The sequence below is a fragment of the Strix uralensis genome, chromosome 1, assembly GCF_047716275.1.
Source record: "Strix uralensis isolate ZFMK-TIS-50842 chromosome 1, bStrUra1, whole genome shotgun sequence".
Classification (NCBI taxonomy): Eukaryota; Metazoa; Chordata; class Aves; order Strigiformes; family Strigidae; genus Strix; species Strix uralensis.
In genome coordinates, this window is record NC_133972.1 from 43,798,584 (window position 1) to 43,825,352 (window position 26,769).

A 26,769-nucleotide genomic window follows, 5' to 3' on the forward strand; every position below is an offset into this window, starting at 1 on the left:
ATCAGAGACCTGCCAGGCCAAACCCTTTATGCTGATTGCACCCAGATTTTCATGTAAGCTAGGCAATGATCTTCCAACCTTGTTGGGACCATGGCACTGCTGAAGGCATGCTCAGGACTTGAGGCACCTGGAGCTCTTGGTGGCTGGGAAATGAAGTAGATTCAGACTAAATATAGAAAGGGGCCTTTAAAGATCATCTAGTCCAAACCCCCTGCAATAAGCTCAGAGCCCTATTCAACCTGATAGTAGATTCTGACTAGATATAGGGAAGAATTTTTTTACGATGAGGTTGGTGAAACACCAGAACAGGTTACCCAGAGTGATGGGAGATGCCTCACACCTGAAAACATTCAAGGTCAGGTTAGACAGGGCTCTGAGCAACCTGATCTAGTTGAAGATGTCCCTGCTCATTGCAGGGGGAGTGGACGAGATGACCTTTAAAGGTCTTTTCCAACACAAACTATTGTATAATTCTATGATTCTAAGTGCTAGAAGAGCTCAGGTGCTGTCACATTTAGGGAGCAGTTGAATGAGGCTTTCTAGGGTCATCCTTTCATATTTGCTTCTCTGAATTTCACCATCAGTCTACTTGAAACATTGGCAGTTTTTTTGCTTGTGTTTTTTCCTGGCAATTGGCTCAAGACTATGTGGCAGTATAACATGAGAACTGTAGTAATTTTCTTAGCAGTCTCAATATGGGAAAAAAAATCCCATTGAAGACTGTTTTCACAAAAATAAAGCTCAATAGGACAGACTTTCAGCCTCACATCTAAACATCCTGGATTCTGTATATTCACAGAATGTTGAATTTGTATTCTAAGACAGTTATGCTATTTTCTCTCTGTAATTTTTCTCTTCTTAGTGGTATTATTAAAATAATCTCAGATACTGTTTTTCTGTTGTTTATAAATGGACTGCTATTATCTATTCATTTATGACAAGGTGTCAGTATTTACTTATCTGGTTGTTTGCAGATAGGCACTACATAATCTGTTTTCTGTGTTTATTTGAAAAGGTGTGGCTGAAGGAAGGTTCCAAGTCTGCTTTGCTCTAACTGCTGTTTTCTAGGTCAGGGAGATGCAGCAAGAGGAGAAAGGCTGTGCTGTCTCACAGAACAGCTGAGCACATGCAACAGGCACACGGATGCAGGGCAGGTAGAAAAGGCAGAGAATTTAGCAAATGGGAGGGTTTTACAAGAAGCAGAGACTAGACGAATGCTGAGAAGTGAAGGAGGTAGATACACTGCCAGGCCTCACGGATGATGGAGAAAACTTCTGAGGGACAAAAAAGAGACTGTACAATCTGCTGAAAAAAAAAGTCATTAATTCATTGGACTGAAAACAAACATAAAAAGAGCCATCCTGCACAGATTTATAGTGGGCAGGCGCAGATGCGTTTATGCATCCTTGTAATTTCTCTTCCGTCTCCCTCTAAGACAATTAAAAACAATTAAAGAGTTGTTCTGGTTTATGTTTTAATAGATCTGTCTTTGAGAACCTTTGCCTTTTTCGTGTCTTTACAAAACTCACTTTAAGGAAAGTGCTGGAAGATCCACCTCAAAGCTATCACTAACTTGATACCCCATTATAAACACAAAACCTCACCCCCGAGCTACTCTTATAAGCAACTTTCAGTTACATACAGGTGACAAGTCCTCTGTCTGCACTACCAACCTCAGGCCAGCCTAATAGCCCCCCCAGGAGCCAGAAGCCCCGAGGCCAGGCAGCTTGGGCATCGGCAGGGCTGGCGATAGCCCTGGTCGAAGCCGCGGGCCTGCCTGCCAAATGGTATGCTGCCAAAGGCGCCCAGACAGGCTGTCTGTAGACTGTCTGCAAACTGTCTGTGAGGCTGACCGTGCCATGCTTGTGGTCATCCTGGGTACAGCTGTGGGCTCTAGTGGGGCTGCTTACGTGTCACGTTCATGCTGACTTAAGAGCTAAAACGGCATTAACAAAATTTGTTTGAAAGCACGGCTGGTGCTCGGGACATCCCAGAATGGAGCCTCGGGGTACAGCAACTCGGTGAAACCTCCCTCAAACAGCTGCCTGACTCGCGGGGAAGAAGACAGCTCTGGGCAGGAGAGCAGGGTTTGCTGAGAGGCGCAACACATGGCTGCTGTGAAGGTGTTTGGCATCCTCCCGCTACTTGCCCCGGTGTGCTCCGAACTCGCCGGAGGCATCATTTCCTCGGGTTAACAGCACGAGTCACTAATTGGCGACATGGTCACTCAGGACTCTCTCCAGCGGCTGGAGGGGCTGCAGGGCCCCTCAGAGCTCCGAGTCCCTCCGAGGCGACTCGGAGGCAGTTAGGCCGCCAGCCGTAAACGGAGGAGAAAACCTGAGGTAAACCGGGTCCCCCTCCCAGGGGCGAGGCGGTGCCCGCCCCGAAGCGCCCGCGGCCCGCCGGTGCCTGAGGCCGCATCTCCTGCCGCCTCGCCCACCGCGGACGCCGCAGCCCCCCGCCGGGCTGGGCTGGACCGGGCCGGGCGACCCCGCGGGCTGCAGCCGGGCCGGGCCGGGGTGCAGCCAATGGGCTGGCGGCGCCGAGCGCCCCGTCCGTGCCTGGGAGAGCGGTGACGGCCGGCGCTGGCGGGCTGGTGCGCAGGCGGGGAAGCTGCCTGCCGCGGTCGGAAGGGAGGGGAGGGGAGGGGAGGAAGGGAAGGGAAGGGACGGGAAGGGGGTGGCCGCGCCGGGCACAGCATGGCTGCCAAGGTAAGTCCCCGCCAGCGGCGGCGGGCGGGGAGGCGGCGCGGGCGGCGGCGGCGGTGCGGGCGGCGGGTGGCGGCGCGCGCCAGCGCGGCCGTCGGCGGCGGGGAAGGGGCCGCGGCGGGAGGCGGGCGGCTGCCGGGTTTGACCTCGGGCCTGTCCTTGGCGAAACTCGGCGAGTGGCGCCTCCTCCTCCGTCTCGCGGCTTCGCGGCCCCTCGCCGCCGGCCCCGGGGGAGGAGGGGGGCGGGCTGGGGGGCCGGCGAGCGCCCGCGGCGGGGGCGGCCTTCCCCCCGGCCGGCGGGGTTGGGTGCCGGCGGGTACCGAGGCGGCGCGGCGGGGATCCCCACCTGTCCGCCCCGGGGAGCGGGCCTGCTCTCTGCTTGTAATGCACCATCTGCCTGACACTGCGCGGCCGCCTGCCGCTGCCGGCGGGGTGAGAGGCGGCGGGTCCCGCCGGGCCGGCGCCGCCGCGGCTCGGTGCGGCCCTCCCCGGCGCGGCCCGCGCACTGCCCCGGCCCGGCCGCGGCTCCGCCGGGCGCTCTCGGGCCCAGGTGTGCCCCAGAAGAACCCCGCCATACGCACAGTGTGGGGATGCATTAAAATATGCAGCCTGCGTGTTCTGGGTACAGTTATTTTTGGACGAGAGGATGCAGGGGGCCCTTGGGACGGCGGCTGGCGGGGCTCGCCGTGCCCAGAGCGGGCACTGATGGTGGCCCTGCCCTGCTTGCAGGCCTTAGCGTGGTGGTCCCATTTAGCATTTTCTCCCATTTTCTCCACATACCTATTTTTACCTTCTGTTTTCACATTTGATATAATTTCCAACCGGTTTCACTTCTTAGTGCTCTCTTGTCAGAGAGAGATACCTGTTAGGCTTTTCTCCTGTTTTAGAAGGATAAATGAATTGAAATACTTTTATCAGTTGGTTAATAACACACTTCCAGAAAACAAATACATTAGCCATTAGCTGGATCAAGGGCATATAAAAAGTAGGTATTCCACTTCTAATGGCAGATAAAATTAGTGTTGGTGTTTCAAACACTTTTATTAGGTTTCTTTTTTGAATACTGAGACTTTAAAAAAAATAATTGGGCCACATCCTGCTTTTGATGAAGTCAATGATGAAACTTCTATGGAGAAAACTTCCCCAAGCAATCCAAAGCAGCACATGTGCTCAGTCTGGTGGGAGTTGCATGCTCCTTTATTTCAGAGAGTCCGTGACAGAGCTGCTCCTGTCAACAGCTTGCTAGTAAGAACCAGGGTTATCTGAAATGCATGCTGTTTTAATGGACTGGGCAATATGTGATTCCTCTTTGCTAGGCTGTATGAAACAGTCATCACCAAATCTTATGTTTATTATTTATAAATCTTAGATGTCCTGTCTAGCATTTTTTTCTTTTTTTTGATTGCCCACCTGTCCATACACACAGCGAATCAATTACATCTTACCAAACTACTGGTGTTAGATGACTTAAGAGTCTTCCATTCACTGAATTTATGAACCATTTACTTACCTTTTCCTCTCAAAGCAGCAGTTCTTAATCTGCAATCTATTTGAATCCATACTACTTACATATACTTAAAAAATGTTGCATATGTAGTTCGTGTTTGTCTAATCAGGTAGACATGTGTGCTCCATGCTACACATTTGCATGGTGTCTTTTTTTTAGCTTGGTTTATTACACAGTTCAGGTCACCAAAATCTATATAAGCATATGTTGGAAAGACTCAACACTTGAAGAGAAAATGAACTGAGTATTGTATGTTTTCGATTACATCAGGCTTGGCAGAGAGATACCTGATAAAAAGAATAATGATTTGTCGCTAGTGTCATAAGCATCCTTGGTGCATTGCAAGACAGAGATACAGCACTTTGTACTGCAGTGTTTACAGCCCTCAGGTAGCTTCTGAGGAAGGCTTCTGGTTGCAGGCTTTAATGTGTTTTGAGAGACTTATGCTTAAAAAAGCCCCAAGTAGAACTGGGAGCAGCTAGAATGGATTAATTATTAAGTTACCTTGTGAGACTTCAAGAGGTTTTATCTTTTGAGGTGAAATAGTTGCTGTTAAACACGGGTGAATTTCTATTTTTATTGAAGTCAGTGGCAAAATCTAAGTAGCGTTTTGTACTCTTAACAGTAACGTCTGAACTCAGGTTCTGCAAGCCACACATATGAATAACTGTGCCACATAAAGAGCTTCTGGGCCTAAAGTTATTCACATGTGCTTGCAGGCACGGGCCTTGATTTGTGTTCTAACTTCCTCACTGATGCATCTCAGTAATGTTTGCCTTTTTCACCTCAGCCAAACAATGGACTGGTGAGTCGAATGATTTTTCTAAAATCCCTCCAGTACCTTTTCCTTGCCAGTGTCCTGCATGACCGCTTCCTGTAATTTTTTAATTATACCCTTTTAGGCATATGAGTCTTTGGAATTGAATGTAATTTTTCTTCGCTAGCAAGATTTCAAATGTTGACATTTTAAGCAGACTTTCGGAATTCAGTCTGTCAAGAGGAAAACCCAAATGGGTTAAGGCTGCATAGTTAAACACTCAGGTATCAAGAAATGGGCAAAGCTTTTATACGTGGAATCTTTAATGTCCATTACGGTGCCATTTAATTTCTTCGTTGTATGTTATTCAGTGTCTTACAATTTATACAGTGTTTTAAACAATGTATATTGCACATCAGTGTCTTTTCTTAATCTTTGAAAATGCTTTCTGAAAGTGTTTTGTGAAACCTGCACTGTAAATTATATTTGCACAAATTGCCAGCAAAAACTGCAGGTGAGATGTTCCAGTAGATTTTTACCCCACTGGTAACTAAATTACCATTATAGATACTGGCTTCTTTTTCTGAATTGCACAGAAAACAGGCTATGTGGAAAGTCTCTATGGTAATACATATACAGAGCAATAATGACATTTTATATAGTGTGTCATGCTTTATTTCTTCATTTTGAGTGTTTAACAATGCAAGCACAATGTTTTTTCTGCCCTTTAGCCAGATATTTCTAAAGAGAAGTTACATAGTCTAGCTAATGCCCCTCGCCATTCACCTGGTGTGTATTTTACAGCAGAATTAACTATGCCTGTTGAGTGAATGTAAGCTACCCTTGGTCCATATACTGCTACACAGTTCTGGGCGTAGCTCTTGTCTCATGCATGTGCGAAGTGTGACGTGCTATCTTTTTGAAGTCCTACTGCTTGATAAAATATAAACTTATTTTCAGTGGGAAGTTCTAAGGTACTTCTCAATGAGACCTCCTTCCATAGCTGATTTTGCCTTTGCCACTGTGCTACTTTGTCCGTTCAACTTAAGGTCAGAAACTGATACTGTGAGCTACTATAATATGCTATAAAATGAGCTACTATATATATTTTTAAACTTTTTATTTCATAACCACTAAGTGACGTTCAAAACAGTTAAAAATTGCATTAACGAAAATAACCAAACTTTAATAATTTCAGTAGATAAAGCTTAGAAACTGTGTAAAAACAGTGGGTTTAGCATGGAAGCACTTGTACACCATTAAACTTCCATCTCTGCTATGGATAGCATGTGAATAAATGTCAATACTTGTATTGAACTGCATAGTGCTGATATAAGAGTTGATTTTTAAATACTGTGGAATATCTCTCTGTTTCTAATGTAATTGGTTTTTTGTGCATGTGTGTTTTGTCCATTGGTCACATACTGGTTGCCTCTGTAACCCAGAATGTATAAGTTATTTTAAAATTATTGTCTTATGAACAAAGTGAACACAAATGTCACATGCTGAAAAAAGCTAAATGTAAAATGACTGTTCAAGTGAAAGCATGAACTTTACATCAGTACCTGATGGGACTACTTGCATGCTTAAATTTAAGTGCATGTGTAAGTCTTTTGAAGAACAGGTGCCTGACTGTCAGAAATATATCAATAAGGTAACATGAAGAGATTTGTTGCTGACTTTACTTACATGACAGTATTTGGGATGTTTGTAGTGCAAGGTAAAGAACATTTGTCACACAGTTTTCTTATATTAACAGTTTTCAAATTCTCTTTTGGCTTGTGTTTTTCTGAAACTGTTTACTATGGAAGCTGTATCAGTGGAGTTACATCTTCTTTCTGGCTGCTGCCATATTTACCTTTAAAGTCCTAAACCTTGTCATGTCAAATATAGTTAGTCCTCATCACAGGCTCCTTGTATGTCTTGGTGTTAATATAGCCAGACATTTCCCACTGAACACCCCAGTCCTGCAAGATGCATCACACTGACTGAATTAATTTGAGTTCTGTGAAGGATTGATGCCGCTGGCCCTGGCTCTGTGGGTCTTTTTGTGTGCAGAAATGATCCAGTGCCTGCACTGGGTGATGTGAATTAATGAGGTTTGGATAAGCAGTGGTTGAAATACAAACACCATGTCAATGCGGTTCTAAATGAACGTGGTTCCAAACAATGCTGAAACTGTTAGATGCTGGTGCAACCATGCCACCTTGATTATTTTGCAGTCTCGCATGCCCAGCCTGTCCCTTTGTGCATCGTACTGCTCCATCGTGCCTCTTCATTCAGCTCTTTCTCTTGTGCTCCTCTCCCCTGTGCTAGCAGTAAGGTGCGGTGTGTCTGGGAACGGACTGAATTCACTCCTCTTGCCCTTGATGATGCATTCTTCCCTTCCTCCAGCAAAATGGAAGAGAAGAATTGCATTGCAATGCATGTGGATTCATTGGGCCCTCAGAAAGGAACATAGTTAAGGTGAGGGATCCTAGCATCATGATGGGCTACTGTGTCTGTGAAAGGAGTGGAGTCCCTTGTGGACAGGCTTCAGCCACTCGGTGAGATCAAAACCATGGGGGGAAAGTGGTTGGTGAGTAAGGAGAGAGCAATCTCTGTTTCCCTGAAGCATCACTGAGTTTGTGTACTGTAGACTTAATAGTGTCATGACACTTAATGGCACCATTTAATTTTTCTGGATGTGATAGTCCTATGCAAGATCCATGTGGAAAGTCCTATTGCTAGTCTGTACAGAAGTTGCTGATGTGTAGTTACATTTTGGAACTGTGCATACGTGTGTAAATTCTTAAAACACCTTACGTATCATGAGACTCTCTTTTCCACTTTCCCCCTCAGAAAAAACGTGTATTTATGCTGCTTATGACTTCTTACTGCATCTTGACTTCTTAGGAGACCAGAATTTGCCTGATAAAGGGACACTGAATTTGTATGAGTGCTGATAACTTCAGACCTTTTCTAAGTATGAAGTAACATGCATGATGACTGCAACTGAAACAGAGGAGAAAGCAAATCATTTACTCCCCTTCCCTGTCCTCCTTGCCATTGTTTTATGTGTTTAGTTTCTTTGGTTTCTTTTACTGCACAAGTCTTTGCTTATGACATTTACCCATAGGAGCGCTGCTTGAGTCCTAATCCCACAAGGTGCACAGTGAGTTACAGGGCCCACTGGCAAGAATAATCCCAGGGAGTGCACTCGTGGAGCGACTTTCTTGTGGAAAAAGTCTATACAGCTCTATTCTGCAGTGAACACCAAGTAACCCTGAAAATGAACTTTTATTACACTGGGATTTTTGTATCAATTGAGTTTATCTGTTTCTTTGAACTACTCTTTCTCCCCCACTTTCTTTATCAGAGCAAGGTGGGGGCTAGAGGAGGTGGTGAAAGAGGTTGATTTGTCTTTAATATGTTAGAGAGTTAATGATGAGTTCGCATGTTGCAACTGCCAGTGGTTTTAACAAGTTTTCAAAACTTGCTCTTTTCCATTATGGTGTCCCTGTACGAGGAATTTCAGGGTGACCTTGCTTCATGTATAGCTCTAGGAGAGTGTTACTGGACCCAGCAGTTACGTGTACATCCTTACGTGCATCTCGTCTGTTGTGATGTCCGCTGAAAAGTGTTTAAAGTTATTTGGATCTTATCACATTGGGAAGTGAATTCTTCTTTCTATGCAGCTTTGTGTCCTAGGAGGTTAGAGAAGCCATTCCAAGTGTACTTCAAACGATACATTAAAGGTGCCCCTCCTGATCCTGTAATGTAGACAATCTTACAGCCCTGAATAATAACAATGTGTCTTCTGACCAGCTTGTTTAGGCCAATATCTATTTTATTTATGTTGTCCAAGGAGTATGAAAAGGAGGTATGTGATACTGTATTTCCTGGAAGATGGCATGAATGTGCTGCTTGATTTTAGCTTCATTTTTGCTTACAGTCTGTGGAATTGCTGCTGCTTTGAATATAGAATGGCTTCACTGTACTGAATAAAGCCTGTATGTTTGTATGGCACCAAACCTAAACTTGCATAAGGCTTCTGGGCTCTGCTGCGACTTTGCTAATCATGCTGTTTTGCTTCAGCTACAACACAGTCTTCAGAAACACAGCAGCTGATGTTTTATGGTGCTAGATGACTATGGCTAGTAAAATGTAAGGTTGCATATTTTCTGGTGCATTCTCTTTCTGGAAAGTATCTGTATCTCAGTCATTTGCTGGGAGATAAAGAGGTCCTTATAAAAATACTCTATCTTCAATTGCTTTGGAATAAAGCAATTTCAACTGAAGCTTTGTTAAAACACTTAAAGGAACACTGCAAATGCATTTTTCATAACATTTTAAAATAATTTCATGCTATTTACAATACCTTAGAAACGTGCAATTGCAATTATATTCTTTACCGAAAATGTTACTTGGCCTGCACAAATCCAGTGTGTTAAAGGATGAAATTGCTCAGGAGGAGTGGGTTGTTGGCATTTTTCTTTTTCTCTGAAGAGGGAAAAAAAACATTTGAGAGAGAGTGGAGAAGTGAATGCGTGTACACCAAACTGTGTACATTTAGATAAGAAACAGAAGAAATAGAGCTTGTCACAAGCCTGATCAACTACCTGTTGTTGGATACTCGTGAGGTCCCTAACCTCAGTTGCTGGATACATGTGCTTCTGGTGTCCTGCATGGCTAGGCAGCCTGCAAGAACTGTTCCCATGCTGACCAGTAAGGTCACTCTTTGGATCTCTTTGAAGATACTTGCCTTACTGCCTGGCTTACTCTTGGCCATGTGAAAACCAGAGCCTGAAATTTAGGCTAAGAAGACTTCAGTGTTCTCTAGGTCAACATCTCCATGCCTAACTTTTGTCCACTTGTCTTTGGAAGTAGAATTAGGAAACCTGTCTGAGGTGTCCAGGAACAGGTACCACAACAGCCAACGTGCTGAATTGGGACCATCTAAGTCAGCCAGTGGGAAATGAAAAGATAGGGATGTCCCAGAAGGATCTTCAAACAGCAAGGCTTGCATCTTTGTTTCAAGCAGGGATGCTGCATAGCTAGCAACTCAAGGACTGGGGGGACAGAGGAGTGGGCCAGAACCCCATCCAGTTCCTAGCAGTTAGGGCACCCAGCTGAGAGGGTGGAGATTTGGATTCTCTGTTGCCCATGGTGTTTATACATTTTGCATGAATGATACCTCCACCTGCCACAGTTTCAGAGGATTGCAGTGCTTGATGCTTACTGCAATTCTGCCAACGCACGTTAGATGTGCTGCATGCATGGTTGCTGGGCTGGAGCGGGGGCACCTGGTCATTGTGTCTGAAATGTCTGTATGTGCTCAGCCAGGGCTGCGTCGGTTCTGGATGTGCACCTTGGTGGAACTTTTGGAATCCTAAAAATCTTAAATCGCATGTGCCTTTCTGCTCATAGATGGATTGTTTTTTGCATCATGAGGTAGTGGAGTGTGCTAATGGATCTGACCCTCAGAGGCCGAGGAAAGTGGAGTTTGCAAGTACACAAACACATTTTATTTGTAGAGAGCACATTGAGATTGGCAGACTTGTGTCCAGTCAGCCAAACCTTTTAAAAATAATTTTAAAGTCTTCTTAGTGTCATCGCTACTTCCATAGTTTTAGGAAGTTACCTGTTCTTTTTTTGGAGCCCTAGCCTAGGCTGGACCAGGCCTCTGGGACTGGTTCTTTGCCTGTTTTGCCTTCCTGATACTGGGCTGATTGTCTCTCTGCTCTGATGCCAGGGCTGAACTCAGTGTAGTTGTTCTGTTGGTTGGGTTGGTGTGGAGAGGTACCTGTTTGTTTCCTGAACCACTAGGTCACTGCACAAAAAGCAAAAAAAGAAATGTGGGAGAGTAAAGGGGAGTGACCTTAGTGGTGAAGATGCTGGAACCTTGCATGTGATTGTTTTTTCCTTATATTGGTAGTTTTTGAATTACTGATACATGTGTGAATTGTTAAGCACTATGGCATCTTATGAATTATCCATATTAAAACGTATAAAGGTCAAAATGAAAAAACTAGCTACAAAGAAATTTCATGCATTTGTGTTTTAGGTTACCGTTGCCTTTATGACTGTGACCTCCTCATCACTTCAGTACTGCTCCCTACCAGCCAGTCCATATTAGCATAAATAATGTTGGTGCTTTGTTCATCCCTTCAGCAGGAGACCCAATCTCAAAGCCTTTAGACCAGAGCTGCAGGGAGGTTTCTATCCCTCTGGGAACAGGCACCTGGGGCCTTTTATGAGAGTTGTCATTGTGGTTTTTTTTAAACACAGACATTGTATTTGGAAAACTTATCCAATCCGAGTTTATTGTAATAAATAGTACTACTGCAACTTGTGATTGCTTTAGTTATTCTAAAATATGTTTCCATTCTTAAGCAACACATTTTCTTTACTCTCCACATCTCATGTCTTTTCTTATGACTGACAGTTTGCGTTCCTTGTCAGGCACTGTTGCTTGAGTTTACTGAATTTAGATGTAGGCTTTTTGGAGGATCTGGGGCTTGCCGTCAGTTAGAGCTTCATTTGGTTTTAGGTAGGGCGTAGTTACACCACAGTGTTTGCTGTGGAAGCTGAGAATTTTGATTCTCGCCCAAGCTCTCAGTCCACTAGTGTCCAAATAGCCTCTTGTTTTCAGTAGATGTTGCAGATTTTTATATGAGCCTCTCTTGTCTCCTTAGTCTTTCCACATTTTTGGCATTCTTACTGTTAATATTGTAGGTGGCTGTGCTTGCAATGAATAGGACAGATAACTGCTCTTGAAACTGTTAGTTGTTGCTCCACAAACTGTCATCATGACAGGTGAAGACTTCCCAGCCATATTAGTGCCCTTTGAATTATTACTACTTCTCTTTGATAAAAAATAGATGCAAATAATGAAAAAAGATGTTGACACTGCATCTTATCGCATACTGCTAGATTAATTAAATTTGGTGTAACGTGGAGAGAAATGCACAGACGTGTCTTTATTCAGACATGTAGGATCATCTTTTTTGTGAAGTGCAGTGCTTCACAGAAAGCAGATGAAGACTGTGCTGCTCTAGCACCTGTCTCAGGTATTTGGCACAGGAATGTCTGACAGCAAAACAGACTGATCAGGGAGGCAAATGGTTAATGATATGTTGTAAATTGAAGAAGAGTCTTTTAGAAACTGACCTTTTTAAAGCACATTAAGTGCTTTTTGACCAGTGTATCTTATTTTCTAAAACCTTCCAGAATACAGAAGTAAATTCACCTGCTAAGGTCTAAGTTTTGGTAAACCAGCAATGGTAGTCCTAGAGCTGTAGTAATCTGTAGAGCTATCGTTAGGTTATATTAAGATTAGCCACAAATTATGTAGTTGGAACTTGATTATGTCTTCTGTTCAAAACAGAAATACAAAGAAAATAGTTTTACTTGAAGGGTATTAGCATGTAGTCTCTAATTTTTTTTCAATCTTCAGGTCCCACCATAAATCAAACTCATAAAGTCTAGTTTTTAAAAAAATTCTCATAAGTATAAAAATTTCAAGGCTTTTAAAGGCTATTTTTGCAATTATGGGAACCTATCGGAAGGGTAGTACATGTGCTTTTTACAACTGTGATTTTTATGTCCTTGATGATTAGGGCAATTGAAGAATTGTGAAGAGCAACATTAATTCCAGAGCTAGAATATGGAAGAAGGTGTTGTGTAGCTAGATGACCATAGTTATTAACCAACTTTATAAATAGGTAGAAGCAGGCCTTTTTTCCCCTCCTCCTTCAGATGCCTTTATGTAATTAGTGTTCTGGAGTATTAAAACCTTGGTAGTTGAGCTAAACAGCTGTTGAGCGAATTTAAAAGATAACATTTCTGAGCAGTTGTGGAACTGCACGGGGAGGGAAACATAGGGGATCAAAGTCTGAATATTACTGATATAGTTGAACAAGTTTTTCTTAAACTGAAAACTTTAGGAAAAAGATGATTTGATGCATTTGAATTCAATTTGTTATTTCCCCAATAGAGTTTATTCTTTCTCTCTCTCCATTTGTGACACTGTAATCTTGTTGGTACTTCCTTTGTAATTGAAATTGATTTACTGGAATTCAGATTGTTGTGTAAAATGCCATTGACCACAGATTTTTCCAGCTTCTTGCACAATTTTGTAGTTATCTTTTCACATATTTCAGTTTCTCTAGGTCAATACTACTTGATCTTTATTCACTGAGGATTTAAAAATGTTCTTTTCTGGAGCCAAGCTTCATTTCTATCTGAGAGGATAAGTTTAAACTTACCAGGAAGTAAAAGGTTCCTTCATGGGTTGGAGTCTTTTTTAAGTTCTGGCTCTACAGACAGATGAGGAGAGAACAACAAATAGCACTCTCTGTTCTTTGTTTTTCTTTCTGATGTTGTGTACTGGGAACAATGTCTGTAGATTTCAGAATATGGCGTCACAGAAGGGCACATATTTTTCTACCTTCTTCCTGATAGAGTTTGCCTGAAAGTGCACTTAGTCACTTAAGGGGACAGTGCTTTCACAAGGATGATCCTGAGCCAAATGCCAATCACCCAGACAGTAGGAGGAAGAAATTCTAATTGTCTTCATATTTAAGTTGCTTTTTCTTATCCCAACTTCTCTGAACTCTCTCAACAATAGAACCATCCTTTATTTGGGGTTTTGAGGTTTCGCCTCAGTCAATGGATATTTAATTCTGGGAAGTTAGCAAATGTGCCCCCTTCATCTAAGTAAAGCTGTAAATTAGAATAGTTTTGAAGGAATAAATTAGAGCAAATTATTCAGTGTTGGAGTAGCTTGAGCGGCATCTGACTACATCTTCCATCAAAGACTGATAGGTGTTAATCAAAATGCAGGTAAAATCTCCAAAATATAAAAAGCCATCAGCAGGATCATGACACAGAGATCCTATGTCTATGCACACAACGCTGGTTTGGAGGTCTGTGTTCAAATGTGTGTACACATGGTTTCTTACACTGAGAAATGAGATCTCCTGCCTTAATGCTTCTTTCTACTTTTGCATGTTTGTGGTTCTTTGCATTTTTTCTGCAGTTCTTTTATGCCAGGTGCCCGCTACAACTTCTTAGTCGAGTCTCTGGTCTGGTGTGTGATGTTACTGTGTAGGAGAGAGACTAGGATGTTGTCCTGTATCAGTAGCAGAGCGGGAGGCTCCTGACTTAAGGGACTTAATTGAAAGGTTTGTTCTGCAGTAGCAGTCACGCATTATCATCTGTCCTTTGTTACATGACTTTCCTGTCACATCCATCCATCGCATGACCTGATACATAGGTCTGATTTTAGGATAGAAGAGAAGAGGTCTGAAAATTAGTATTACTGAACAAGCAGGCTGTTTGTTATTATTGTAATCTTTCTGTGCCTTGGAAATATGACCTATTTCCACTCTTCCCTGGATCCTTGGCTAGTAAAACCTCTTGGTCACGTATTTTATTATTGTAGGCCTTTATCATGTTTGACAACTACTGTTTGATGGAACATCACCGATTTAACAGATCTTTGGCAGAAGAAACCTTTAAGTGAGGCACCAAATATGAAAAGCCATTAGAAAAAATGTGGTATGTAAAAATACCATGTCTGGCTGATTCCTGCTCTCAGCCCATTGTGCAGTCTGAATCTGACTAGAGAAATCTTCACGTGTTTAGGGGAAGAAATTTTTGAATAATTTCACATTTCCATTAAAATAGTTTTTGTCACTGACATCAAGTCAGCCTTCCTCCTTCCTGTCACTTCACCTGTCTAATGCTGCTTGCCATTGTGTGTCAGTCTAACTGGAAACTACTTTGTAAAGATCATGAATTAGTCCCATGTTGATGCTGTTCAAAAGGAAGAAAAACATGGCAACAACAAACTTTCTACAATTGCTTTTATGCTGTTCACATGCCCAAATCAGTTACTTGGTCTGCGTCTTTTCTTTCAAGTCGGACTGGTATGAAGCAGTGGGTTCGGTCTTTTCTGCTGGGCTTCTCTTTTCTTCTCACAGTAAAGAAAATGATAGTGACTGTAAACCTCTTGAGAATTGCTTTTGGTGTCCCATTACATTTAACCTATAGAGTCAGTATCTCAGTTATGAGAATAGCTCAAACTAGAATACTTAATTCTGAAGTGTGTAAACATCAACCCAAATAGTATATAGTTAAAATAACACTTAAATAGTTCCTTATTCTGTGTGTCATTTACAAGTTAAGGATAGTAAACCAGCTATTTCCCTTTTTCTTGTGGTTGGGTGGGGAGAGAAGGAGGGAAAGAGGGCACTGAAGTTTTGACAATGATGGAAGGAGCTTAGCAAAGTATGCACAAAAAGACTCTGTCAAACACCCTATTTTCCTTCCGTGTTTTTAGAAAGTTTTATACAGAATATGTGTCTACAGTTCTTTTGTGGCTTAGTGTCATGGTTTAACCCCAGCCAGCAACTAAACACTATGCAGCCGCTTGTTCACTCCTCCCTGCTTCCAGTGGGATGGGGAGGAGGGTTGAAAAAAAAAGTAAAACCTCATGGGTTGAGATAAGAATGGTTTAATAAGTAAATAAAATATGATAACAACAACAATAATAAAATATAGTAATAATAACAAACATAATAATTGTAATGAAAAGGAGTATAATAAAAAAGAGAAAGAGAAATAAAACCCAAGGAAAGACAAGCGATGCACAATGCAGTTGCTCACCACCCGCTGACCGATGCCTGAGCAGTGATCTGCCCCTCCCGGCCAACTCCCCCCAGTTCCTATACTGATCATGACGTTCTATGGTACGGAATATCCCTTGGGCTAGTTCGGGCCAGCTGTCCTGGCCATTCGCCCTCCCAGCTTCTTGTGCACCTGCTCGCTGGCAGAGCATGGGAAACTGAAAAATCCTTAAGGTAGGATAAACCCTACTTAGCAACAACTAAAACATCAGTGTGTTAACAACATTATTCTCACACTAAATCCAAAACACAGCACTGTACCAGCTACCAGGAAGAAAATTAACTATCCCAGCCAAAACCAGCTTGCTTTATGTTTTGTGTGACCCACAGTTTGATTAAACAAAGGGGTATATAATGAAAACTAGTGTGAGGTCTCCTGGCTTTTCTGTTCACTGTTTGAAGACTTCCTGGGCTGGCACAGGTTGTGAAAGCTGTGAGGAGGAACCACTGGTAGATCACCCAGTGTTTTCATGAGGCAAAGCATTAATTTTTTGTATTTCAAAGGGCTGGATCAACTGGTCAGAAATAAGTTTTTGGAATTTTACTACGTTTTTGACAGTTGATGACAAAAAGTGAACTCCACTGTCAGCTGATACCAGTACGTACTGTGGGGTGGCAGACATACTGCTCTGAGTTCATTTGGTGATGTCGGGGTGCTGACAGCAACCCAAGTGTCCAAGGAATGACACAAAAGAACTCCTGGTTAATGAGACATTGAAAGAATAGTGCTAGCATTTCTGTAGTATCTTAAACTCTGCTTTATGTTTGGTTAATCTGGTATTTTTAGATTAGTTTAAGTGCCCTCCCCAAAAATGGAAATCCCTTTCTTGGCAGAAGATATTATTTAGTTCTGTTTCCCCCTCTGCTAAAGACGTCTGCCTGAAAGTAATCTTATGATTTTTTTTTTTTTAAATTCCTGCCTTTAAATCAGAATGCTCGGTTTGACATCATCATCATTTCCACAGCAACCAAGTGATCTCACAAAAATATTCTGAGGGCAGTGCAGCAGAAATAAATTTAATGTTTTAATGAAACAGTTACTGCTTTATGCAAATATATGTAATAAAATAGACTCAGAGATGAGAAGCCAAAATCATTCAAGCTAAAATCAGAATAGTTTCTAATTAAAATGTATTAAAATGCTGGAAATATTTCTGCAGTTTCTTAAGGAGATGAGAAGTTCTTAATTATTGTTGTCAGGTATCTTACAACTTTTGAAAATTATGGAGAGTTATTGTGAACTCTGTAACAATTTTGATTGAGTTGCGGCAAGTCACTGGCAGATAAATCATTAGTATTACAGTCACTGCCCTACTGTGATTTAGGTCTTCATTGGATTATTTGGTATTCCCACACGAAACTGAAAATTACTTCCAAGTACCCTCTCTGATACCTTCAACTTTCTGTTCAGGTCCTTAGCAAGAATGAAGGTCACACACCCACAGTGGCCTGTGGCAACTGTGTAATCTGCTAATATTTAAGCACCAAGTATTTGTTTATTGTTAATACTGAAGGTTAGAATTGTAAAAGAAAATGTTAAACGGCCTTTACTTTGTAATTGCCCTGTCTTCAGGGAGATGATCTAATAATTTCAAACTGAAGCCCATATGATGGGAGTTGGACAAACAGTGATACCGTTGCTTGCAAGCAAAAGAGAGCTTGTTTGCAAACTCATACTTTGGCATATGTATTGTGAGACGACAGGCAAAAATCTTTAAGGGGAAGAGAGATATTTTGTTATTTGAAAGTCCAGGTTTTCCATCGTCAGAGGTTGACTAGCATGTTTATTTGCAAAAGGTATATAGTTACTGTGACTCTTTCAGCTTTCACAGAGCATGGGCATGGTCCCCATGACCCAGTACTCTGCTGTGCTGAGTGCTGTACAGACAAAAAAGAAAAGAAAAAAAGAACCGATGTTTTTTGCTTATTGCTTCAAGTAGCACAGTGTTACTGTTTGCCCAAATATGTGTTGGAATGCTGCTGTTATTTTTGTTAGCTGTGAGGAAGGATTCTGACCACAGGACTTAAGATTTTCTTTGAGTCTCATCATTTACAGCCTTTAAGTTTGCTTTGTGTGTGTGATGCTGTTTCCATTGTACAGTTGTCTCTTGTTCTTTTTAAGGTTGTGGAATTGGATCCATGCAGACATAGGGATTCATGCCCACTCCCACACCCTTCCCAGTTCTCTGAACTGCTGAGGTGTAGCATTTTGAATAGAGTTGAATAGATGGATTTGATTATAAAGAGGATCTTGAAAAGTGAACTTCTATGTTCAAAGAAGAAAACACAACACCGAAACAAAATACATTTACCTGTCAGTTCTTCCTACATAATTCCTGTCACGCAATTATTAGTCAAGACGTGTAATGTATAGGAACTTTTCTCCAGCACATTTCTTTTACTTGCTCATTCACAAGCATGAAGTCACAAATAACAGTTACTCTAGCAACAACTTGCAACTTGAGACAGAGCTTTCCACAAGTTTATAGGCACTGATTGCACGTTTGTATAATTTTTTTTTCCTTATCACAGAATTAATAGTTATCTAAGAGCAGATTATTCTGTTATGATACCCCTATTACCCCTATATGGCACTGCTCCAGATTTGCTTTCTTCAAAGGGCAGCAGGTTTTTGTTTATTGCTGCAAATGATCCTGCTCACTCACTGGGACCTTTGTGTCACAGTATAACTTTCATTGCGTTGACATGTGGGAGGCAAAATCACGGAGAAACCTCTTGTAACACTGCTCAGGGTGTCTATTCCTGCCATTATTTGCTGTCCTGGTTCTGTAATTTATGAAGGTGTCAGATAAAGCCTGGCTCACTTCTTGTTAGATTGCTGTATGCACTTCATGGCATCAGGCACAGCACAGGACTCTCAGGAAGTTCCCTGGTGGTGCAGCATCATATCTATTGTTTTGAATCATTTAATTGTGACTCATCTTGGTAGGAGCACCTGATCATTTAGGCTATAAAAACTGCTTTGTGCCATGCCAAGGGGCAGAGTGAACATTTGGGCATTGGGGGCTGGAACTAGGAGCCGGGTGAAACCAGGAGTGATTGTCTCTGTTGAGCTGTGAGCTGTTGGAAATCTTAAGCACCATGAGCATGGGGACCTTGGAGAGACTCATTAGTAGCTTGTATGTTGCATTCAGGGATGGTTCTCCCAGAGCTCACTGGTGCTCTGCATAGCTGTGAGACAACCTTCCTGAAGGTGTCACCTTGTGAGAGCCGTGGTGTTAAATGGCATTCTGTCTTAATTGTGGCTTATCCATTGCTTAATCCTGGTCCAAATACATATTTTATGCTAATAACATTGGATGCCAGGTAAAATTCATGCTGCACTAATAGTCTGCTACTTCTCCCTGACAATTTTTGAGTGACAACAAGTATCTAATCTTCTGCTTCCTCCAGGAACTACTTTTGATCTTGCTGTTACACTGGAGAATTTTCCTATCCTTTGCTTCCTTGGGTGAGATGACTATTTTCCTGCCAGATGTAAGCCTGAAGTTTAGCTCTAGAAGATGAATTGCTAGCACTGGGATGTGTACAGTACTGGGTGTACAGTAGCACTGTTGTAACAGAACAAGCCTTGGGAGAATCAAAAGGGAAAGTCAACTGGGCTGAGGTAGCCACCAAATATGTTTTAGCAGGTTGACATTCATAATGTTTAGATGTACCTCCATTTCTGAAAGGTGTAAGGAAGCAAAAAGGAGAGCCAGGTAACAGTGTTAGCATCTATTATCCCATCCATCTGTGGTAAGCAGGAGGGGGTATTTTTGAAAAAGTTGATGGAGTTTGAGTTGATGGAAATGTCATTTGACCATTTTGTTAGTAACTCATTTGGAAATAAACTTTTTTATTGAAGAATGCCTAATATATCTCACATATAATTATTGCATTTCTTCCAAGTGAGCTCTGGTTTGCTGAGATACATTGAGATATGTTAATATTACATAATGGCCATAGCAAAGTAACTTGCTTGTGTATCTTTGGATCACAGTCCTGAGGATCATCTGCGTAAAAATGTGTTGTAGAGGATCTGTGAAACAATAGGGAATGTTACTTTGAGGAAGAAGATGGAGCGATGCAGTCAGAGTACTTTAGCACTTTATGATAGAGAGGTAGAGAAAGTGATTGGAGAGCTGAGCTTCTTCTGATAGCAACATGAAAGGTGAAAGAGAAATTCCTGTTTTTCCCAAAGAATTGGTTTTTAGGTTCAGTTTCTCACTGTAGTGTACTACATCATGTTTTGCTGCAGGAATGACAGCAATTGCATCCTTGTCCTAGTCCAGAGGCTGACTACGAACTAATAGTCCGGTTTGTTCCTAACTGCATGTTCTGATATGTGCTTAAAGGTTGGAGTGAATAGTACTGGTCACAGTATGATGCTTTTTCCTTTTGTTAAACAATTTTGCTGAGTGATGACAATGTCTAACTATTTTTACCACAGTATTGGGCAAGTTTTATGGTCCGTTTTCCAGGTCTTTAAGTAGGCAAATTGTACAAGTGTAGATGTATTTTTACATAGCATTAATTAGCTTTCTTGGAAATCCTTGCAGCACTTTCCCTTAAGGTACATACTACTCCCACCTTGGTTTCTGTACCTACTTGGAAGCATTGGACAGACTGGGCAAGTGTTTTCCTGTGTGTATGTAATTGATAACTGTGTGTTGGTCCCCAATCAGTTTGCATGCAAAAATGCTGTCATTTATTGGGAATCTCCTTGTGTGAGAACCATCTTATGAACAAGCCAGCTGCATTTGCTTTGGGACTTTGAAAGCAGGATCAAAGCTAGCAGGTAATTGCCCAATAAAGTAGGTCTGTTAGCTTTGATGCAGTTGGGGGAAGTGAGGCTTCCACTTACCATGGTGCAGAAGCTGGACTGGGAATTGCCCTGAGATTTTGTAATTGTGACAGAGTGAAGATGGATGCAAATAGTTTTGCTTGAGATTTGCCGACTCTGTTAGCTAGCAAATTTTGTTCTGCTTCACCATTGTGTGGGGTAGACTCAGCACAACTGTCTAGTTTCAGTAGTGTTTATTCTGTAGTTCTGCATACTGGATCAGCCTGTAGGATCTGAGACTTTGTTGATCAGTGTTAATAACTTTTCTTTTTCTTATGTTAGCTAGGGTTATTAGATTAAGGAATGCAGTAACTGCTACTTAGTGTAAGGTTACACTTTTGCAAAATGTAATGTTTGGCTATAAGGATGAGAACTGTTTTTAGAAAATAAATGTGTTTGTCTCAAGGCTGACTGTGCTCAGACTGATCAGACTGAATGTACCTGCTTAGTGATTATCAGCTTCTCTTACAGTGCTTCTTACCCTAAGCCTTTGGGTAGGTATGCCAAATGCCATCTGATTGTATTTTCCTAGGAGAAATACTCAGCTTACTGTTAGGAAACTTTGGTGAAAAGGTCTTTTTGAACTGCATTCTGTGCCAGCTCTGCTTGCAGTTGTCTGGTTCCCTGCTTGGTGAGCTGGTCCACATCTTGCTTGTAAACTTCCCCATGATGCTGAGTTCTGCACAGTTCACTTCCCATTGCAGATCACAGTCAAGTTCTTTTACTTGTAATCCATCATGCAGAAGCAACGGCAGTGCTTTTACTGAGGTGAGAATATGCTGAAGCATGTTGGGCTAATGAAAAACGGTTTTGGGGGCAGCTGAAACAGGAGGCAGTGCCTGGGCAGATGTTGATGCACAACACTGTTGTAACTTACGATGCTGCGTGTGATGATGGAAAATGACCAAGGGGAGTTGCTAGGTTAGAAGAATGATTGTGTATGTTTGTGATAGTATTAGTGTAAATATGGAAGAAGGGTGATTTTCATCTAAGTAAGCAAGTTAGTTGTATTAAAATACAAACTGGAGTGTTGTTTTAGCGTAATGCTTACCCAGTATTAATAGATTTCTGGTCTGAATTCAAACTTGGCCAGTAACTGCACGTTAACTGGTTTCCAATATTTCAGTCACTCATTTAAACAAGAATGTAAGGTCGAACCCTGGTTTGATCTCCTTTGGAGTCGCACATTTTGAGTGTATATGTATATATTTAGACAGAAAGAAAATATTAACAATGATCTAATCTGACCTCTTACATAAACCCGGCCACATGTGTTTGAGACTTACAGGTGAACTGAATAACTTGTGATGAAACTAAAGAATACCTTTAGAAGACAGGAGGTTTCAATCTTGATTTGAGGTCTTTTAGTGGTGCCAAATACATGCATTCTTTAGTTGTATTCAAGAATGGAAGAACTTTTAAAAAATAATCTTAATTTCAACATGAAGCTACTGGAGTTTGTGATCCCTTGTTAGGCCTTTCATCAAACATCTTCTCTCTGTATGTGCCTGTAGGTGGTCTCTAGAATTAAGCAGACTGAACTCACCAGTGCCCAGAAGCAAGGCAGCTCCACCACAGCTCCGGTTCTCTGCTTGGAGAGGGGCTGCTCTCCAGCTTTTTACCTGCTCAATTTCAGGAGTTTTTAAAGATAATGAGGTAGAGGGGGACATCTTTACCTCCATCAACTCTCTCCTTCGCACTTGAGCTCTGTTCAGCTTAAACTGTGGGGAAGAAACAATGTGAGAAATGTTTATCTCTCAATCTTTGGTTAGGACTTGCTGTTGTCTCAGTAAACCTTCTGGAATATTGTAGCAATTCTCAAGTATTCCTGAATCCCCATCACCTTTCTACTCTATCCAAACGGTGGCTAGTAGAGTGATCTTTGCCATAAAGGTGAGAAGGTCGGACATTTTATATTTGCCATTAGGTTAATGCTGTGTTGGCATTAATTGATTTTCCTACTGTCCTTTTTCTCTCTTGCCCATCCGTGGTGTTGTTATTCTTTATTGGGTGGAGCATACTGACTACTTTATTAGTCTTTTTGTATCTTTTGATACCGTATACCATCTGACAACCTGTTCCTTCTGCCTTGTGTATGACAAATATATTAATAGAGTGGATTGGAAATGTAATATAATTTTCTTTGATTCCCAGTGGATTCTGTTTTCTTGCATTGTTACACAGTTATATTTTTCTGGGAAGAGTCTGTTTGCATTAGTTGTTGAGAGTGAAAGTGAGACTAAAAATGCATGTCAGTGTAAATTGGGCAAAAGTCAACATGGAGAAAAGAGCTCCGCTGGAGAAAATGGGCTGAAATTTAGATCAAGGTGTGAGGGAGTCTAAGGACTTGAACAGCTCCAGCATGCAAATCAACCCATGTGTTACTGTCCCTCACTTACAGGGCTTTCCCTTTCCCTGTTCAGCCTCTCTCTCCCTTTGGTGAACGTTATTGCTAATGGGAGGGATTTGGCAGTTTAAAATTCAATTCTTACATGGCCTGTGCTGGCTGGTTCTTCATATACATTGTAATGTACATATACACATAGTCTGTGGGCTAAAACTTTCAAGTACCCACTTTAGGAATGAAAATCCCTGCTGACATTTTCTGTACGTTATCCCAGTCTTTTCTGTAGCATGTCTTGACTTTGTTATAATCCTGCACTTTAGTTTCTGTACTCTCTGTTGTCTCCTGTTTTTTTGAAAATAAATGTTGTTTGTTGGAGAGATTTCTTCACTGAACCTTACTTAGTAAAAGTTACTGGGTTTTTTTAAGTGTTAGTGTCTGTTACAAAGCATTTCTTTGTAAAGAGCAGTAACAGACATTATTTCCCTCAGATCTGCTTTATCAAATGCCTCCTCATGCAACTAGAGAGCTATCATGCCTACCAGCTCATAGCTGGTTTTATCTCAGGCTGGTTTTTGCCTTTATGGAGAGAAGATAAAGTAAAATGGAGAAGTCTTTCCAGTAACAAAACACATCACCTAAGCCCAGTTGTATGAAAGTCAGTAAATATCGCCTGAGTTGACTGAAGGAAAAGCAGCTTGTGTCTGTGGGTCATTTTTCATCAGGCATGCTACCCCGTTGGCTTTGCAGTCTTGTTGGCATCAGGTTACTTAGCCCAGCTTCAACTGATAACATAACTGGGAACAATTTTCAGAATGGTATTGAAAGTGATATTTTGACCTTTTTGAGAAGGGGAATCGCTAGTAACGCCTGTCATCAGGATCAGTTCTTGTGTCTATGTGTGCAGCTTCAGCTTTGCCCACAGCAGGAGATGAATGAAACCTGAATTAAATACTTCTTCTCTTAGCACTGGTATGGCTGCATTAGCATCGGTCCTCCTGAAGCTGTAACATAACATAATAGAGGCTCTTTTCCTTAATTGGGATCAAACAGATCTTTCGAGATGGAGATTGGTGGATGATACATGGACAAACCAATTAATGCCGTGCTAACCATCCCTTTCCTCTCCTGTTTCCTGGGAATTGGAAGAATGTGGAAGTAGACTGTGGGAAATGGAGGGAAGCCATGGTCCACAGCCACTGCTTGGCCTCTGGTCTGCAGTGTCTCTATGCATTCATTGACTTGAGCAGCTTCAGCCTGTCTTTTACTATATGGTTTGAAAGAAACTTGCTGTAAAAAAAATCACCCAAATCCCCCCATAATCAAAAAGGGGCTGAAAAATGGCAGCTGGGCTGTGAGCACATTATGTCTCCCAAGTTTCTCAAGATTGTTCGTGTCAGTGAAACCAAAGGAAAAAGAGTGTAAGTTCAGCTATCAGCATGTACCCTTTTCCTTTGTTCTTTTCGTCCCTGGTTTCTTTAGGCTTAGATTTCTGGGACAGTATAAAATTGAAACTTTAAGGCAGATTATTTTTAATGGCTATAGGTGTGTGAAGTGTCTTTTGTTTGTCTGTATAGTGGCAAGATTCTGGATTGCAGCAGTATAGAAATGTTGGGGTTTTTTTCCACAAAGTTCCCAATTGCTCTAGAGTACCAGATTTTTACAAATGGGGTTAAATTAAATCTCTGCTTACTACACAGTGATTACATTTAGGACAGCTTGTACTTTAGAAAATACACATTTTTAGATTCCCAGCTGCACAATTACACTTTGATTTTTTGCAACTGCCTCCAAACGGATTTCTGTGCAAACACAGAATTGGGACTCCAGCTGTGGACTCTGTCAGTTGAGTCCTAGCATAACTTCAGGTGTGGTTTTTCCCTTTTAAAAAAACCCCTAAAATTTTATGAGAAACATTATTCATACACTTTTCTTAAAATACTCTGGGGTTTTTTTTGGGGGGAAGGGGTGTTTCTTGTATTTTTTTTTTCTTTTTTTAAGTTTTTAAATGACCCATTTAGGGTGAGGAAAATCTTACTAAAGATTCTTCATTAAATGTACATGTGATGATATAATGCTGTTGTACAGACTTACAGAGACTCCTACCATTTTCTGCAGTAGTCTAGTGTGCTACTAGAAATGCACTTGCAGTCACATTCGCCCTTACAGTCTACCATTGCCCTGGAGAGTCAAAAAAGTAGATAGTAATGTTTTATTGATAATGTTTCTGATGTTTAATTCTTAGGTGAGGGTAAGATTTTACATCTTACCCTTTGGCTCTTTATTCCCCATTACAGAAGTGTTTTCACAAGTTTCATGAAAATCCAGGTTTGCTTACAAAGTAATTTATTTTTATTAGAAATAGATTGGTGTGCTGAATTGACTTATCAAATGATGGTTATTATGTTGGCAAGCAAGATTTTATCAAAGTATCCTAAAGAAGCAAAGGGAAACTCTATAGCAGGCACAGACTGAGGGGATGAATCCACTTACTGCCAAAAGCAGCAAATGGATGGCACGGTATGTCAACAAGGAAAGTACTGATGGGCTTTCTCCATAGTGGGTATAGAATATTTTTTAATTTAGTGTTTTGGGAAAGAAAAAAATTCTAATTACTTTGGGTTTGTGGTGGTAAATTTAACTTAGATTTTAGTTGGAACTGGCTAGTTGTCTGATCTGCAGAAAAATCTAGATACTGTACTTTCTGAATTTACCTCATCAAAAAGGTCTACACTGTGGGTTTAAATAGTTTAAAATGTTGGAATTAGGGAGTTGAAGTACCAATAAACCAAATAATTATGTTGGAATTCAGTCATTTAGGGAGTTGCTTTTTTGGACAAGTTTGTAAGTCTGAGTATTTTATTCTTGCCATCTATCAGTTGGGGGCTGCATGTGGTACTCTGAAATCCTTAGATGAAAGGTGCTGGAAGTATAAAAATCTATACGGTAAAGATGGTATAATGCCGAATCCCAGCAGAGAGGTATGTTGAAAAGATTGATACTTGAATGTCTTTATGACTGTTAATGTGTGCTTGTTTAAGAATTGCAGGGTTGCGTAAGGGAAGAAGTTACAACAAAATGTTGAATAACTTAGTGTAAATATGAAATGAGCAAAATAAGCATGGCTAGCTAAAGCAGTACCTAATTTATCTAAGGTGAACATTTATTTTCATCACTTGTTCCATTGTTTGAATTCTTCCTTTTAAATGACACTTTGACACCTTTTGTATAAATTATGCATATTAATGTAATTATATTTACTTGTAGGTGGCTCTAACCAAGAGAGCTGATCCAGCTGAGTTGAAAACAATATTTTTGAAGGTATGTATAAAGTAAATATTTTACTCTTTCTGCTTAAATTTTTCATATCTTTTGCTCCTTTATTGCAGCATACAACTCTTGATAGTTTTTCCAACCATTAATCATTCACTGTATTATTACCATGTTACACTTAAATACCATTATGGGAATTGAACAATGCTCACCAAGAAGTCAGATACATTCCTGAGTGATTATTGTATTGACTCAGAAGTAGTATTACTATCTTAGAAAAAAACCCACATTGTTCGGAGAATGTGGTGGGAGTTTCAGTATTGTTCCTACACGTGGTAAAATGTTCGTGTAGACACCTTGCTGTTAGACCATTTGGTAAACTTCGTTCTCCTATCCTTCCTTCCTTCAGGGTTATCTCTGCTTCTCTTATTTGCAGAAGTGTTGGGAAGATCACCTTGTGAAGTGGTGGCCATATTTATTATTTAACTAAAAGTCCTTCTGTGTTGGCCTGCTACAGAAGTATACCAGTAAAGAAATGACTCATGTACTTGCTTGTATAGTTGAGAGAAGTGTGCTTTAGTGTTTTGCTAGAAATTGACTTTCTTTGACCCATTTCCTAAATTTAAATACCTATTCCTAACCTTCCTAAGATTTATTAGTA

At 41.2% G+C, this 26,769-nt stretch overlaps 1 protein-coding gene across 3 annotated transcripts in view; it reads left to right on the plus strand.

Annotated features, from left to right (window-relative positions):
* The first annotated feature begins 2,641 nt into the window (after nucleotides 1–2,641).
* SLC25A13 (solute carrier family 25 member 13) overlaps nucleotides 2,642–26,769 on the plus strand; it is a 102,486-nt gene continuing 78,358 nt past the window's right edge. The window contains exons 1-3 of one of the 3 annotated variants that reach the window (XM_074863997.1): nucleotides 2,676–2,711; nucleotides 4,935–5,020; nucleotides 26,103–26,156. Coding sequence is in view for 2 of the 3 variants with exons in the window: in XM_074863974.1 (XP_074720075.1) it covers nucleotides 2,700–2,711; nucleotides 5,006–5,020; nucleotides 26,103–26,156 (81 nt within the window). In the remaining variant the exon portion in view is untranslated. Of the gene's footprint in view, nucleotides 2,712–4,934; nucleotides 5,021–26,102; nucleotides 26,157–26,769 lie in introns of all 3 variants that reach the window. The other 2 variants (XM_074863974.1, XM_074863986.1) reach the window with 2 other exon arrangements.